General features: G+C 44.2%; 3 protein-coding genes across 5 annotated transcripts; 1 reads left to right on the top strand and 2 right to left on the bottom strand.

Moving 5' to 3' along the window:
- Positions 1-282: 282 nt before the first annotated feature.
- Positions 283-5,537, bottom strand: mtf2 (metal response element binding transcription factor 2). 2 transcript variants are annotated; one of them, XM_037275848.1, is made up of 15 exons: positions 5,303-5,537; positions 4,405-4,591; positions 4,200-4,281; positions 3,882-3,992; positions 3,698-3,798; positions 3,480-3,598; positions 3,284-3,379; positions 3,076-3,144; positions 2,793-2,916; positions 2,586-2,653; positions 2,343-2,498; positions 2,138-2,228; positions 1,941-1,999; positions 1,734-1,832; positions 283-1,626 (listed from the first exon to the last, which is right to left on the bottom strand). In XM_037275848.1, exons 1-15 carry the CDS (start codon positions 5,305-5,307, stop codon positions 1,248-1,250), a joined length of 1,746 nt encoding a protein of 581 aa, XP_037131743.1. In that variant the 5' UTR covers positions 5,308-5,537; the 3' UTR covers positions 283-1,247. The 2 variants fall into 2 exon arrangements, with proteins under 2 accessions (XP_037131743.1, XP_037131744.1); XM_037275849.1 differs by having other exon boundaries at positions 3,480-3,595.
- Positions 5,538-5,786: 249 nt separating this feature from the next.
- On the top strand, positions 5,787-10,008 carry dipk1aa (divergent protein kinase domain 1Aa). Of its 2 annotated transcripts, XM_037275852.1 has the most exons (7): positions 5,787-6,102; positions 6,176-6,252; positions 6,991-7,125; positions 7,656-7,763; positions 7,852-8,028; positions 8,162-8,293; positions 8,396-10,008. In XM_037275852.1, exons 2-7 carry the CDS (start codon positions 6,199-6,201, stop codon positions 9,074-9,076), a joined length of 1,287 nt encoding a protein of 428 aa, XP_037131747.1. In that variant the 5' UTR covers positions 5,787-6,102; positions 6,176-6,198; the 3' UTR covers positions 9,077-10,008. The 2 variants fall into 2 exon arrangements, with proteins under 2 accessions (XP_037131747.1, XP_037131745.1); XM_037275850.1 differs by having other exon boundaries at positions 5,787-6,252.
- A 140-nt stretch (positions 10,009-10,148) lies between these two features.
- Positions 10,149-12,717, bottom strand: rpl5a (ribosomal protein L5a). The gene is made up of 8 exons (XM_037275853.1): positions 12,593-12,717; positions 12,305-12,374; positions 11,842-11,957; positions 11,635-11,769; positions 11,302-11,504; positions 10,647-10,824; positions 10,425-10,516; positions 10,149-10,292 (listed from the first exon to the last, which is right to left on the bottom strand). The coding sequence occupies exons 1-8, from the start codon at positions 12,593-12,595 to the stop codon at positions 10,190-10,192; spliced, it is 900 nt and encodes a 299-aa protein (XP_037131748.1). The 5' UTR covers positions 12,596-12,717; the 3' UTR covers positions 10,149-10,189.
- Between the last annotated feature and the right edge of the window lie 1,973 nt (positions 12,718-14,690).

Raw genomic sequence — 14,690 nt, 5'->3', positions numbered from 1 at the left:
GGCGGAAGGATGAAATAGCCAATGGCAAGCGTGGAAGTGATCTAAAATAGCCAATCGTAATCGTGAAAAATAGCCCAAGCACCAGCTCAGTGAGCTAGTGGTAGAGTGTCCGCCCTGAGACTGGAAGATTCTGGATTCAAACCCCGGCCGGGTCATACCAAAAACTATATAAATGGGACCAATTTCTTCCCTGCTTGGCACTCAGTGTAACGGTTTGGAATTGGGTCTCCCCTCTCTGGATCAAAATCACATGGGGATGGGTTAAACGCAGTGGACAAATTGGAGTTTTTTCACTTTTTATTTTTTGATTATCAAAACAAGGGGGGAAAAAAACGTTATAGGTCCTTAAAGATTTAAATCACACCACTTAAAATAAGTATTCAGTTGCCAAAAAGGTGGAGCCTGAAATTAAGCACAATGCACGCACGTGTCTTATAGAATGGCCTAAACACAGCCTGCTGAAGAACTTTTGTTGTCAAGAATACAAGTATAGAGAGACATTATAACTCTGCACTGTACAAAAATAAACGTTATCCAAGTGGACACAAAAGATTCACGGTGCAACATCAGTGGCAAAACAAAACTTCCCCTTATTCTTGACCCAGATTGGCAAGTTAAACGGGCTACATTCCGTGGGAAATAAAATGTAGTTTTATACTCAGCTGGTTTGAAATTGACAAGTAAATACAAACTGATCTTAAAAATAAAACATATCTTTGTAAGCCTAAGGAGCAGTGCATTGAACAGTTTTATGCATAACTGAGGGCTTGTTGTAAACATTCCAAGTAAAGCAATAAAAAAAAAAAAACAACGGCTAAAGAGCAAAGAGATACAAATATGCCAAAGCCTCGTATATAGCAACAAAGTTTTACATACCAACTGTAGATATGTTTGAACGTATTATTCACAGTGAGCTGCACTGAACCAGTAGGCTTTACAGAAAGCTTCATAACGCTCCAGTATAAACTGAAAAGGGACATATTTCGTTAGCCTATTAGCATAATTGCGTGAGTCATTTTTTACCTAAAAAAAACCACAATATGTTTGCCAAATATAAATTCTTAATGTCTGGGTACATTCTCAGTTATCACAGTAATGTGGAATTTACGCAACCGAACTCTTCATGTTTGATGAATGTGTTGTCATTTTCCCTTCCGTTCTGAAAAATGACACATGGTAATTATGCTATAAGGAGAACGACAACTAATGCTCTGATTACAAGATGGGCGTGCGGTCAAGACGCCAGTCTAGGAGGCGGTGACGCCCTCCCACTGCACCAGATACTGCACCTTGCCGTCCAAGGTGACCCTTCGAGCTAGCACTTTGTACTTCTCCCCGCAAGCCAGCCTTCCCGCTGCACCAAAATAGGTGCTGATTGAGCTCTTGAGGTGGGACAGCTGGCTGTTGGGGTCCATGCCGTGAACTATGTCTGCAGAGTGCAGTCCCGGAAGCGGAGTTGCAACATCTGCGCCGGAAGGGACGGGGTGTGCTTGGCCGAGCGGAAGACTCTCGGGGTTGTGCGGCGGCGGCGGGACCCGCCGCGGCCGCCCGCGTTTTCTTTTTAAGGGTGGAGGGGAAAGGGGCAGGGTGGAAGTCGTCGTCTGGGTCCTGTTGGAGCTGCACAGGCTACAGGGATAGGATCACACCAGTTGAGTTTTAAAGCAGTGGTTATTATTATTCAAACACAAGTGGCCCCTCCCTCTCTATCATCAAAGCTGACGTCGCCGGCTTACCTGGACGGCCTCGAGAGGCTTGAGGTAGTTTCCGAGGTGCTCAGGGCGCCAATCGACTCTGCGTCTGAGGTTTGAGATGACAGTAAAGACCGCTCGCTCCTGGAGCACCGAGTGAGAGAGACGAAAAAGACAAAACGTTCAAATGAGTCACTGGAGAATTGGTCATCCGAAAGACCGTGCTTTGTAATTTGCAGCATGTTCCCTTACTTGACAGACGAAAAGCGCTCCAGTGAGGGAGATTCTAGTGCTGTGGGCTTTCTTAGTTCCTGTCAGATGATCAAAACAAGTTGTCGTTTCTTGTACGACAAGTTTTTCCTCCGAGAGGAAACAAACAATACAGTAATACTCGCCTTCTGTCAAACTATGTGCAGTTCCTGCCCACTACTAGATACAAATGTACACACCTGGGACAGGAGTTCACTGGAACATCTGCGTTTGGCCTGCCGCTCCAGTGAATGAGTTGCTTGCTTCCTCCTTCTGGACTTCTTCTGTGCTCTGGTTAGTGAAGATGGTAAAAGTTAACAGTTCACGCAGAGTAAAATAGTTTCATCATTAATATGAGAAATACGACGTAAACATCAGATCTATTTGTAGTATAAAGCATCTTACCTCATGCCAGACAGCGATTTGTTTGAGTTGATGCCATGTGAGGGGCGCCCCATCAGTCTGCTTACTGGATGCTCTCCACTGGGGGGAGTGGGAGGGAATCGAACCCTCAGCCCAAACAAGTGCTTCTTCTTCTTTACCTCTTTTCCTGACATGAACCTAGCAGAGGCAAAAAAGGAAGGGTTACTTTTAGGCCTTTTTTTTCAGTATCAGAAATGCAGGCCGACAAAAATAACGAGAACCTACTTGGTTGTGTTGCTGTTTAAAGCCTCAAGAACATACGCAAATCGCGTTGATCTTGGATTATCGGCAAGCTGTTGACATTACAACAAAGACAATCCAGGTTTTAAAAGGTGTGGAAGTCAAAACGTACATTCAAAAGAGCAAACGTCAGACTGTGTCGAAAGGTTTCTTGACTTTGATTAAAATGCAACCTGTGATTATGGTCCTTACTTCACCAAGCTGCAGCAGCTCCCAGTTGTTGTTGATGTAGGTCATCAGGTCCAGCTCGGAATCAAAGTACTTCTTCTTGTGGATCATTGTCAGGTTGTACAGGCTCAGGTGTGTCACATCCTCCCTGCAGCATTTCCGTTCGTTATGTAGCCACATCCAAGCACAATTTCATTTTCGATTCCATTTTGGGAGTCAAGTTTGAAGCTTTGCCCGTACAGCCAGTAGATGGCGACAAAGCACATTTTAACGTTGTGATTTCGAAAACCTGGAAAGAGTATCTTACCATCCGAGAGGCAGTCGGCTCAGATACTCAGGTCCACTGTTGCAAACGGAGCAAATGAAGAGATAAAATCTGAAGGCAAAGGAAAAGCAAATGCTGTTACATTTGGCTAAAAAAAAAAAAAAAAAAAAAGGACCACGATGAAAGTATTGTGGCTCTGGAATTTGATGTCTGGCTAATCAATTAGAAACCTGTTAATAAATCTTCTCACCTGTCTCCGTAAAGCATCGGCATGGATAAGCAACGGAGGCAGGCTTCGTGGAACCACTGCTCACAACTATTGCACTGCAGCATCTTCAGGTACCAGCTATTTTCATACGGTACACGAGAAGACAAACGAAAACGTCGATTGCATGGAGGGGGCTCCTGCTATGACAAATTTGATTTCATCTCGTCAGGCCACTCACTTTCCTGGCCCTCCACAGTAGCAGTAGCACTGTTGCAAGTTGGTCCGGTGGTCTTCATCCCACACCAGTTCCTCCGGTGCGTATGGGAAGGACAGATCCATGGTTTCTGTCTCCTCCTGCTTCAAAAAAAGAATAATTATTCAAATAAATATAATAAATAAAGGGTGTTCCTTGTGATAAATGCGGTTTGTTGCCCTTAAATTCTAAACTGGCTGTACCTTTGGGAAAGAAGTGAGCTGACATTCACAGCAAAGCCATTTGTCGTCCGAGTCGATGACAGCAGCGTCAATGATGGGCGAGTGGCAGAGCTGATGGTAGCCTGAAGGACGACAAGCACATTAGAATTATTAAAGTGAACCAAAAAAAAGAAAACTTACCGGTCCATCCCAATGTAAGGCATACCTTGCCCACACTTGTCACAAATGACTATCTCATTGGGCTCCTCGGAGGTTTCATGCCGACATATGGAGCACACGATGTCATCGTACTCATCATCGTCTTCATCTTCGTCTCCTGAATTGAACAACAATAAAAATAATCAATAAATACTTGAAGCCAAAGAAATAGCCAAATACTTTACGTGTTAAGAGTAACAAAAGAGTGATTGAGAATACGGGGACGTATTGAGTAAAGTTGAAATCAATGGAAAAATCAATTATTTGAAATATTTTGACTTATATGGCACATTTCAAAGTACAGAACTAATTGGCTCCTGCTTACCTGTTTGAATATCTTTCCAGAGAACCCAAGATTTGGATCGATCCTCAAACACCACAAAGCATCGCTGCTTGTCTCGATCTATCTGCGAGAGTCGGGAAAAACGATTCAATCAATTTTGTCTTCTTTTTTTGTGTGGGAGAGAAAGAAAAAAATGAATTCGGACACTCGTAAGTCAAGGTGTCAATGTTCGTCCTCGCACACTAACCTTAGCGATTGTTCCCAAGTAGATCAAGCCATCTGACCAGCGGGCCAAGACATCCTGTCCCTCGGTGAATCGGTCCTGCTCTCCATAAGCCACCCTTTCTTGCCTCGTGGGGGACAAGGGAACAGCCTGCTGCCGTGAGGGGTGGGATCTCGGATGGACGGACAGATGACTCAGAACGCCCGAGTCTCTGGGGATGGACAGGTGCAGGGGGGACATGGATTAGCAAAAAACATTAGCAGCAGGAACTTCTGAAATGTTTCACTCCATAAAATATAAAGGTGATGCTCACTTACCCCATCTCTATATTAAATATTAGTTAATAATTTGAGCCGTGCATTTCTTACATAACTATTTCATCCTGTTTTGCGTGTTACTGGTTTTTAACCATCAAGTGACATCACAACCATTTGGTCCTAAGTATTTGATGTGTTGTAAATAAAAATGTAAAACATGTACGTAAACTCTCATTTAGGGGGGTCTTTTAATCTCAAAGCACCTTCTTGTCACACTGACGAATCAGTACAGACGTTACAGTACTTATACTTCGTTACTTGAATTTTTGTATTACACACGTTTCGTAACTGCTATTAATGGACCGACTGTGCGCACTTTAGTTCAGAACATAAGTTTTAAAAAGATTCGTTGTTTATTCGGATGTTCTTTCAGGACTGCCTCTTTGTTTGAATGGTTGTTAGTGTTCAGCCACATGTAAAATTTGAAAACCGCCCGGCTAAAGGTGACAATGAGGAAGCAAAATTCGGATTATTTCATGGTTGGAGCCGCAAGTAGAGACGAAGTGTTTGCATAATTAATCCAATGAGCTACGTTTTAAAGTAAACCACTAGACTAGTGAGTCGGACCAACACCCCCACATTACAGGAAAACATGACAACAATACCTCATTCGGGCACCTCCGCTTCTACGGCTCACGAGAGTAGTAAACAAAGTCAGTATTCGCGTGTGGCTCTCGTGTTTCTTGGGTCACCTCGATTTGTTTCGTTTTGCAACAAACGAGAGCGACCCAAACGTCTGGACTTTGCTTCTTTCTCAGAAAATAACAAACGGCTCATTTACCCCGAGCATGTTCGCCATTTTGGTTTCCCGCTGACGGCTCGGCTATTGCATTGTGGGAAGAGAAGAGTTGCAACAACCGCGTCGCTTCCTCATCCGTTTATTTGCATTCTAGAAATAATTTCATTTACCCCATCAAACTATTTCCGACCAGGGTTATGGAAAAGGGGTTGAGGGCGTGAGATCAAACAGTTGTTACTAAGAAAAAAAAACACCATATGAAATGTGGCTTTACTTTTAACGGAAGTACAAAAGGAACAACGTTGCTTTTATTGTGAAAGACTACGGAAATTAACTCACGCTGAAACAGCTTGTAATGAACAGAAATCTCCATTTTGACATATTGGAGCCGCAGATAAATGTACTCTAGCAAACATATTTTAAATTGATTTCATGCAGACTAGAAATGACCTTTTTTTTTTAATAAATATATAGATACTGCTTCGTACTCACCGCGCCTGCGCACTGACCCAATCTTGCGCTGCTGTTTTTTTGCCTTTGGGTCGATCGGATTTGCTTGGGAAACTTGGGTTTGCTTGGGAAAAGCAACTCCCGGAGCTGCCATGAATGTGCCGACAGACAGAGCACCGCATCGCACAAAAAGCAACATCTGCTAAATGAAATAAGGTGCATTCATCATTTGTATTCGTTGTGCATGCGAGGCGAGACAATTGATCCTGCGGTGGCTGATGTTCTCCAGTTTTGAGATGATCTATTTTTGTGATGGCGAAGGCACTGTTTCCACGGGCCTGGGTGAAGAGGTCATTCTATTTCCAGGTAAGACAGCTCTCTGTATATTTGGATGTGTGTGTGTTTTGTGTGTAATCTGTCAGGCCTGACAGCTGGCAGGAGGTAAACGATCGAGTCGTTCCTCGGTTAATGCTCTTGACCCAAAAGCTTCAATAATCACATCCGAGATATTAAGAGTTCGTTTCAACATAAAACTGTAAGTGCAGGGTCAGATTTGATCAATCAACCCAGAGAGCATTGGAGTCTGCGCATTGTGAGTGGTGTCATGTCTGACGTCACTCAAGGTATATTTCAAACCCAAATGATTAGTTTCCCGTCAATCCAGGCCAGATGATCAAACAGTGCAGTGTGTGAGAAGAGGTGAGAGTTGAGGCAAGACAAACTTCACCATGACAGCTCTCACACCGCAAAGGAAGAACAGTGAAGCATTCAGGATGAAAGACACAAAGGAACGCAACTAAAACGGTTACAAAATGTCAAAAGGTAGGAGGAGAGGGAAGAATTTCGGTCATTGGTGTTCAGTTCTATGTTGAAACCTCCTCGGGGTTCTGAACAACAGGTTGCTCGGCAACACGCGGACATGATACCGATGGCCTTTTGTCTTTGCCGCCATAGTCGGCTGAACACTCCTGAGGGTTGGTACCAAAAACAGAACAACATGGTGAACTAGTGCTTAGCGCTTAGTGATACCTTGACTTATACATTTTCAAGATAAGAGATGCGAGGGAAAATTGGAGTCATGTTCTTGCTCTTCTCTCTTTGCAGGCTCGTATTTCCTTCGTAAGGGTGAAATACTTGTTCCTCACCTGGCTGACGGTGCTGGTGGGAAGCTGGGTACTATACGTGCAATACTCGGCCTACACGGAGCTGTGCAGAGGACACCAGTGCAAAAACGCCATTGTGAGTTATCGATTAGCTTCCGCTCGTTGCGACCGCGTTGTGGGATTCTTATTGATTAAATGGCACACACCACAATGTTGTGATCGCTCGTTGATGTTCTTACACAATACGTCGGGCTGGTCATCAATATTGTTTTATAGGCCTTTAGAATGGTAATTGCAGTTTAACTCATTTATCAACTTTCAAGATGCTGGTTAAGGTTCACGAGGTAAACACACCTTAGACCTGATTGTTTTAAAATCCTTTTTGTGACCGAGTCCACAGTATACGTTTTTTACTCTGGAAATGACGCATTTATTCTGGAACACAATTAAACAAATGCTCAGATAGGAAGCAGCAAATAAATATCTTAATCCAAATTTTTGGTTAAGGTAGCAGGTGGTTAGTTGTGCTTACCAGACCTGTTTCTGACTAAGACAATTTGACTGATTCATTTGTGGTCTTTGGAAACTTGTTTGTGGATCAACTTGACAGACTGGTATATGTGTGTGTGTGTGTGTGTGTGTGTGTGTGTGCTCTTTGCCCTCAAGTGTGACAAATACAAGCGAGGAATCATTGATGGCTCGGCCTGTAGCAGCCTGTGTGACAAAGACACATTCTACATGAGCAGATGTCTGTCAACGCTCCCGAACAACCAGGTGGGGAACCATCCGCAAAGTTTATCCTTATCACCCACATTCACAACTTGTTCAAAATCAACCCAAATATTTTGCCGTTTTTAATCAGGTGTACACCGGAAGTTGGGGAGATCACGAAGGGATCATTCGCTGTCATTTGGGGAAAGTGGCGCACTATGAGATTGGCGAGGAGCCGGAGCCACACCGTGAGGTGCCTATCTTCGATACTCCTACCAAAGGCACGTCGGTGGAGAAGTTCCGAGAAATGGTTTTTAATCACATCAAGGTAGTATTTTTTTCAAACGCATACAGTTGATCCCCAAGCGGTGGGAAATGATTTCATTTAATTGGTTGAAAAATCATAATGTCATCGGCGGCGCTACGTATGGATGACGTGTGTGTGTGCGTGACCTTTCCAGTCCAAGCTCGGAGATCAGCCCAACCTCAGCGCCCTGGTGAACGTGATCTTGTCCGTGGCGGACGGCAACAAAGACGGAAAAGTGTCCCTGCCGGAAGCTCGCTCCACGTGGGCCCTCCTGCAGATTGATGAGGTCAAATAACATCAATATTTGCATTGTAGTAGTGTTGGGAACGAGCAAACAACAATCACTTGGCTACTTGTACTTGAGTCGTTGACTTGAATTTTCTCGCAGGTGCTTCTGGGCCTGCTGCTTCAGGAACGCGGGCACACGCCGCGCCTCCTCGGCTACTGCGGCGACCTCTACATGACCGAAAGGGTTCCTCACAAGCCCCTGTACGGCTTCTCGGTCCCCTGGCCGCTGGTCTCCTGGGTCCCCGGTGGCTTACAGCGCACCATGGACCAGTGGTTTACCCCCTCGTGGCCTCGCAAAGCCAAGATCTCCATGGGTCTCCTGGAGCTGGTGGAGGACGTCTTCCACGGCACGTACGGCAGCTTCCTCATCTGCGACCTGGCGGCGGTCCGCTTCGGCTACACCGACGGTCACGAGCTGCGTCTCACCGATGCCCGGGCGGTGGTGCCGGAAAGCCAGTTCCGGCGGGGGATGCGGGCGCGGCGCTGCGTGACAGACGCCGACTGCGTGTACGGCGCAGACTGCCGGACGTCGTGCGACGGCGTCGAGAAACGCTGCAGGGAGGAGCCCGTCCGGCCCAATTTGGCCAAAGCGTGCAGTACGCTGAAGGACTACCTGCTGCACGGGGCGCCATCCACCCTGCGGGAGGAGCTGGAGAGGCAGCTGTACGCTTGCATGGCCCTCAAGGGCGACGCTGGCCAGTTGAACATGGAGCACTCGCTGCTTCTCAACAACTTGAAGGCTCTGCTGTGGAGACAGATCTCGCACACCAAGGACTCATGACCGCGTCTCATCTGACCATGCTGTGATACTAGAGCATTACACTACTCATCCAAAAATGTCAATTGAGTTCTCACCTTTTGCACGGACTTGTCCAACTGTTCAATAACAAAAGAGCTGAACGGAAGGAATCACAACAGATTAACCACACGCACGCACACACACACACAATTGGGAAAACTGAAAACACTCTAATTCACGTGTCTTAATTTTTTTAATTAATTTGGGTTTGTGTAGTATCAACTAAATGTAAGGTCCCCATTTAATGTGATGACTTTTGCATGCTTATTTTTGTCAACGTACTCATGAATATGTTGAAACTTAGCGGGTTAGGTACTCATGGAAAAATGTCTTGTGGATGTTCCATTCTAATTCTTTTTTGGAAGTGTCAAAACTAACAGTGATTCATGATGGTTTTGTTCCACATTTTGAAGCCAAATGCTTCTTCACTGTCACATTTTTATTGGATTTGGTACTCAGTGGGACATTTTGGACTTTGCTAAGCAACTGGGCGGTCAATCTACAATATAGAAGCACAATTGTTGCCTTGTGACACTTTTTGGGCCTTGAGTATTTGGACTACGCATTAACTCACAGATCACAGAGCTTTATAATCATTTGTGAATGTTAGCTGCTCTTTTTTTCTCGAGAAAAAGAACGAGCTCGTTATCATACTGCATCCGTTTTGGGTTTCACCCATCACTGTGCCATAAAACGTGAAGTAGTTGTCCGAATGTGCTGAGTGAAGATCTGTGGCTGCACTTGAAGGCAAAGAATGCACGAGGTCCTTTGAAGTAACTTTTGAAAATTCATCTGTGGAAAAAGCTGAAGGAGTGTTCAATGCTGCTGTGTGGAGTAAGATGTTCAAACTGAAAAATACATTGCATGATTTTGCACAACTGCAAATACAGTACACACTATTTTGCTGTCTTTAATCGCACGCCTGGTTTCTTTTTTTTGAGTCACTAGATGGGAAAACTAAACAGCTGAGGGGTGAAATTTCAGGATGAAGCGCGACTAAAATAAACTTACGGCGCTCGTTCCACAAACTATCAAATGACAAACACCGAAGTTTATTTTGCACTACTGTAGATTTATTTGTGATGCGCCAAAGCGCTACCCGTCCCCGGCCTCTAGCTCTTGCGCTCGTAAGAAGCTGGCTTTTTTCAGCCGGACGCGGTCCTTCCTTTGTGCCAGGGACATTTTGGGCCGGTTCCATCTGCCCCAGAGAAGAGCAAAGAGTGGCACCATTAATATTCAATAGTTGGATGAGAGCTCAGCAGGCAGTTAAAAAATAAAATCACCAGGAGTATGATGGATTTTGCTCATAAAATAATCATAAAAAACCCACCTCTTTTTGTTCACGACTTCTTTTTTGGGTTTCTTTTCGTGAACGGGATTCGCTCTGATGGCGGCGTGCGCTTTTTTGTACATTTCCTCGATCTGAAAAGTGTGCAAAAAAATCTCATGCAATATCTGTTCAACAGTCGCTAGGGAAAATTTCCCACACAATTCACTGAAGCTAGCCATTTTGTGTTTTGGCTGGACTGCCCACAAGCGAGAAAATTCGTACCGTGTCCGGTGCGACTCCGTTCTTGATGAAGCGCGAAAACTGTTTCTTGTAGGCATCCTCGTCCTCCTCCATCAGGTACGACATGTAGTCGGCCACGTTCATGCCCATGATGTGCTTCCGATGCAGCTCGGCGTTAAACTCTTTGCTCTCGGCGTCGTAACCAGGGAAGCGTTTCAGACTGTGAATGACGGGCAGACGAGACCTCAGCATAGATTTTCTAACCAAATGAGTTATACTGGATTATTAATAATCCAGGATCCAATTTGGATTATTTGGTCAAACATAGTTAGTACAAAGTATCCTTGTTGATCTACATGCAATAAGTCAGTGACGTGCATAACTATCGAACATGCTCAAAATAGATTTTACAATTAAGATTTCCATTATCACATCCACCCTTTGTTTATTTAAAAATGGGTATAGTAATAAAGACAGTAAAAGACTGACTTAATTGATATTGATCAAATCAGCTCGGATGATTCTGTTGCTTCTCTCAGCCCCGTCTTGAAAGGACAATAAACATCAGCCAATGCAAACGAAGGACCAACTACGTTTTGCTCAGCGTGCTTGGGATCATCATCAAGATGCAAAGAACCACCGGATCAATCCGTCACCACAAGAATGGAAAGATCTCCAGAAATCATCGACCACTGACCTGTGAGGAATGGCCAACCCTCCGTCTACCGCCCCCTTCAGCGCTCCAAACACTTTGTTGCCCGTGCTGGTTCTGGCCAGGCCCGCATCCAGGTAGCAGGTGAAGGCTCCCGGCTGGCCGTCTACGCTCTCCACGTTGAACTCATCGCCCGTCACCTCCACCTGACCCTCGTACACCTGATCCATGCCGAACTTGTGCAACAGCTAGGACAAAGAGAACACCCCTTTGAGCGTTCCAACTCATTTGCAATCAAATACGTCACATTCATTTATTTTTAACATGAGTGTGAAATGATGCAACAATAGCGAGGAACATAAAAGCTTTCATTCTTACCCGGCGGGCAAGCAGCAGTCCGGTGCAATAGGCGGCGGCATAGTTTGTGAGACCTACAGCGATGCCATATTTGGGCAACTCGCGGGAATAAGCGGCAGACACAACGTGGTCTCCCTCGATCTTTGCATAGGCAATCTGTCAAGAGACGTAATAGTTAAGAGAGTCATCAGAGTATTTGAGACCTACTCACGTCTTCTCACAGCAGACCTGGCAGCAGATATCCCTGTTGGACAAGCGGACGATCAATCGGTATTTGGGTGTATTGTACTTATTCTTGTCCTGTACAACCAGGCGTTTGCGAGCATAGTAGTCCGTTTTGCCCTCTGGAACACAAAATGGTTACTTCGACAAATGGTAAATACAACTGGGGTGCATTTATGAACACGTACACACAGTCAATTTGATTTTTTAATTCTTTTTTTTTCGCTTTGTTGTTTAAACGTGCTCATCATTATTTCAGCATATATACTTTTATTAAATGATAGATACCAGGTGGGCATACAAGAAGCAGAAAACCAACATGCATAATACTCAAGTACAAATAATAAGTAGATTTGTCATATATCTGTACTTGATTGTTATTTTCCCCTACATTTGAAAACCACCTGTACTTTCCATGCTGCACTTTAAATCAGCAAATACATTTGCAAAGTTGGGAATTCATTTATACCTCTCCTTCGCCTGAATTTGACTTCATATCTCTTGAAGTAAGCCTTGCTCTTCACCACTTTCACGAAACCCTGAAAAGAACCGAAGCGTTCAGATCCAAACACGGTTTTGCTCAAATCAGGTCAGCTCGTCCAGCGATGATGATAATGCCACGCTGGAAGGAAACACTCGGGATCTATCAAACGCCATCCGACCACCAAACCACCGCAAACACCCGTTTAACATAAAAATCCCCACGTATACATACACAAGGGTTGAAAATCGTTAAAAATTATAAAGGTTAACTCACCATTTTAAAGGGTTTTTTAACTTTTTGCACTCCGATTCAACGACAATATATGGTACAGTGAAGCGGAAACTAGCCGATGATTTAATCGAGGGCCGCCACGGCACAGAAGCGCCCCCTACAGCATTGGCGGTAACACGACAAACCAACAGAGGGCAGCACAATACAAACATACACACCATTCCTGCGTTGTTCCGTTTTGTTTTCAATTATTGAGACAGAATTAAACAAAAAATCGATATATTACAGACTTTTGCATTTGCAAGGTCATTCCATAGTTTGGGACCAGTGACGGAAAGGGTCTTATTCCTTCTGAGCTTCCGCTTCGACTTCAGTAGACCATTTAGAGATTTAAAAAATGACACTTTTTTTAAAAAAAATGAAATCTAAAGTACACAGAGCACCAATGGAGGAAGGCCAGAATAGGATTTATATGCTCTCTGCGTTCTACAAAAATCTTTCCTTAATCAAATGATGAAATATGAACGATGAATTGACAAAACCAAATTAAACCAAAAAGCAGAACAAAAATCTTCTGCTTTACAGTTGCAGTCAGATAAAGTATCTCCGTGTCATTCGCTGGCATTCTCATACAGTGATAAGAAAAGTCAAAGTCACGCTTTTTCAAAGATGTTCAACCTTGGTTTCTGCAGAACTGATTTCACAATTAGGAGAAAGCAAATTTCCAGTCATCTGACTGCTGAAGCAATTACACAGCAAACGGTACGACTTAAAATATACCAAAGTTTGTTGAGAGAAAATAAACACCTGTATAAACATATGAACGAGCCACAGTCATGACCTCTGACCTTTCAAACACCCCCGCAACGCTATCCAAAAGACACGCACAGAGACACACAATGACCAGGAAGTAGCGCGCAGCTTTCTTCACATCCACACTCCAACGTTCCCTGGATGAGGTCCGAAGGGGGGGGTTGATTTACAACCAGAAACGGGCTGCTTGCAAACAAGGGGAGCTGCTGATCACAGTGATGGATGAGGGGGGCTGATTTGTAGACTGTTTAAATCATAAATCCCAGCATCCAGTTTGGTGTGGAGTGTTTCTTCCGTTGTTCACACTTTCAAGGATCTGACCTATGCTGGGTCAACTAATCCAAGAGCAGAGGTGGGAAAAGTACTGATACAGATACTTGTGTGCATGCAAAAGAAATAAACTCAGCTCCTGTGTAAAAGAAGAACAAGTGTCTGGTGGTCAGCGACATCCAGAAAATCATATTCACTGCGTTCACACTGCGGTTTGCACTTGGGCCAACTGAAAGGTTGGCTGTGAAATTGTACGAATTCATTCCATTTCTGTTTTTCATGCTGACTGAAGTAAAACGCCCAACTTACCATTGCAGGTTGCTCACAGGGGGAAAGGACTCAAATCAGAATGGAGTGTCGTGCAGAGATGGTGGTGGGGGGGGGGGAGTGTTGAGGCGGTTGCCAGTCTGCGGTGAGGCTGCAGCAGTCAAAGGAACCTGTGAGAGGATGAGATAGCGATTTGTGGTTTGCATTGAGATGCAGGACAAACGGACTAAACAAAAACTCCGACCAGGGAGGATCAGTTTGACAGTTCAGGCTTTTGGTTCATAAATCCTGTGTGTGTTTATTAAAATCATGAAGGCTCTTGGTAGCTAGCTTATCAGGCAGAATCATTTATTTATTTGCTTTAAAATTGCCTCCACAGAGAGTATGGATTGCTGCCAGTTCTCGTTCAAATATTCCATCTCATGTAAGGCTACTAGCTTAATGCTAACACACTATGCAAAACACCACAGATGGGCTAATGAAACTAGCATTGAAGCTGAAATAATTCCAAACATTTAAACAGCGTTTATTGCAGCTTTGTTGTTAGCGTTTCCATCTATCACGATGTACCTGTTGTACTGCCACCTAGTGGCCAAGGTGTGCACACCAAGAGGAGAAGCACAATGTCTATTAAGATGCAGTTTAGTTTTTCACATTCCATTTTTTTATGACAAGTCTTTTTGGGTGATGTTTTGTGGGGAACAGATTAATTGCATTATTCCCAATTTTAATGCAGTAAATCAATTTTTTTCTTTGCTTTGTAGCAACAAATCAAGCTGACTTTAGCACC

Source organism: Syngnathus acus, chromosome 17, assembly GCF_901709675.1.
Source record: "Syngnathus acus chromosome 17, fSynAcu1.2, whole genome shotgun sequence".
In the NCBI taxonomy this organism is placed as follows: domain Eukaryota; kingdom Metazoa; phylum Chordata; class Actinopteri; order Syngnathiformes; family Syngnathidae; genus Syngnathus; species Syngnathus acus.
The sequence above is the reverse complement of the archived record's forward strand: the minus strand, read 5'-3'. Positions and strand labels throughout refer to the sequence as shown.

Coding starts and splice junctions, on each gene's coding strand:
- dipk1aa (XM_037275852.1), top strand. CDS start 6,199: ATGGCGAAGGCACTGTTTCCACGGGCCTGGGTGAAGAGGTCATTCTAT. Junction 6,253..6,990: donor AGAGGTCATTCTATTTCCAG/GTAAGACAGCTC, acceptor CTCTCTTTGCAG/GCTCGTATTTCCTTCGTAAG. Junction 8,294..8,395: donor CCCTCCTGCAGATTGATGAG/GTCAAATAACAT, acceptor ATTTTCTCGCAG/GTGCTTCTGGGCCTGCTGCT.
- rpl5a (XM_037275853.1), bottom strand. Junction 11,770..11,841: donor ACAGGGATATCTGCTGCCAG/GTCTGCTGTGAG, acceptor GTCTCTTGACAG/ATTGCCTATGCAAAGATCGA. Junction 10,517..10,646: donor ACGGAGTCGCACCGGACACG/GTACGAATTTTC, acceptor CACACTTTTCAG/ATCGAGGAAATGTACAAAAA.
- mtf2 (XM_037275848.1), bottom strand. Junction 2,654..2,792: donor AGCTGCTGCAGCTTGGTGAA/GTAAGGACCATA, acceptor TAATGTCAACAG/CTTGCCGATAATCCAAGATC. Junction 2,229..2,342: donor AAATCGCTGTCTGGCATGAG/GTAAGATGCTTT, acceptor TTCACTAACCAG/AGCACAGAAGAAGTCCAGAA.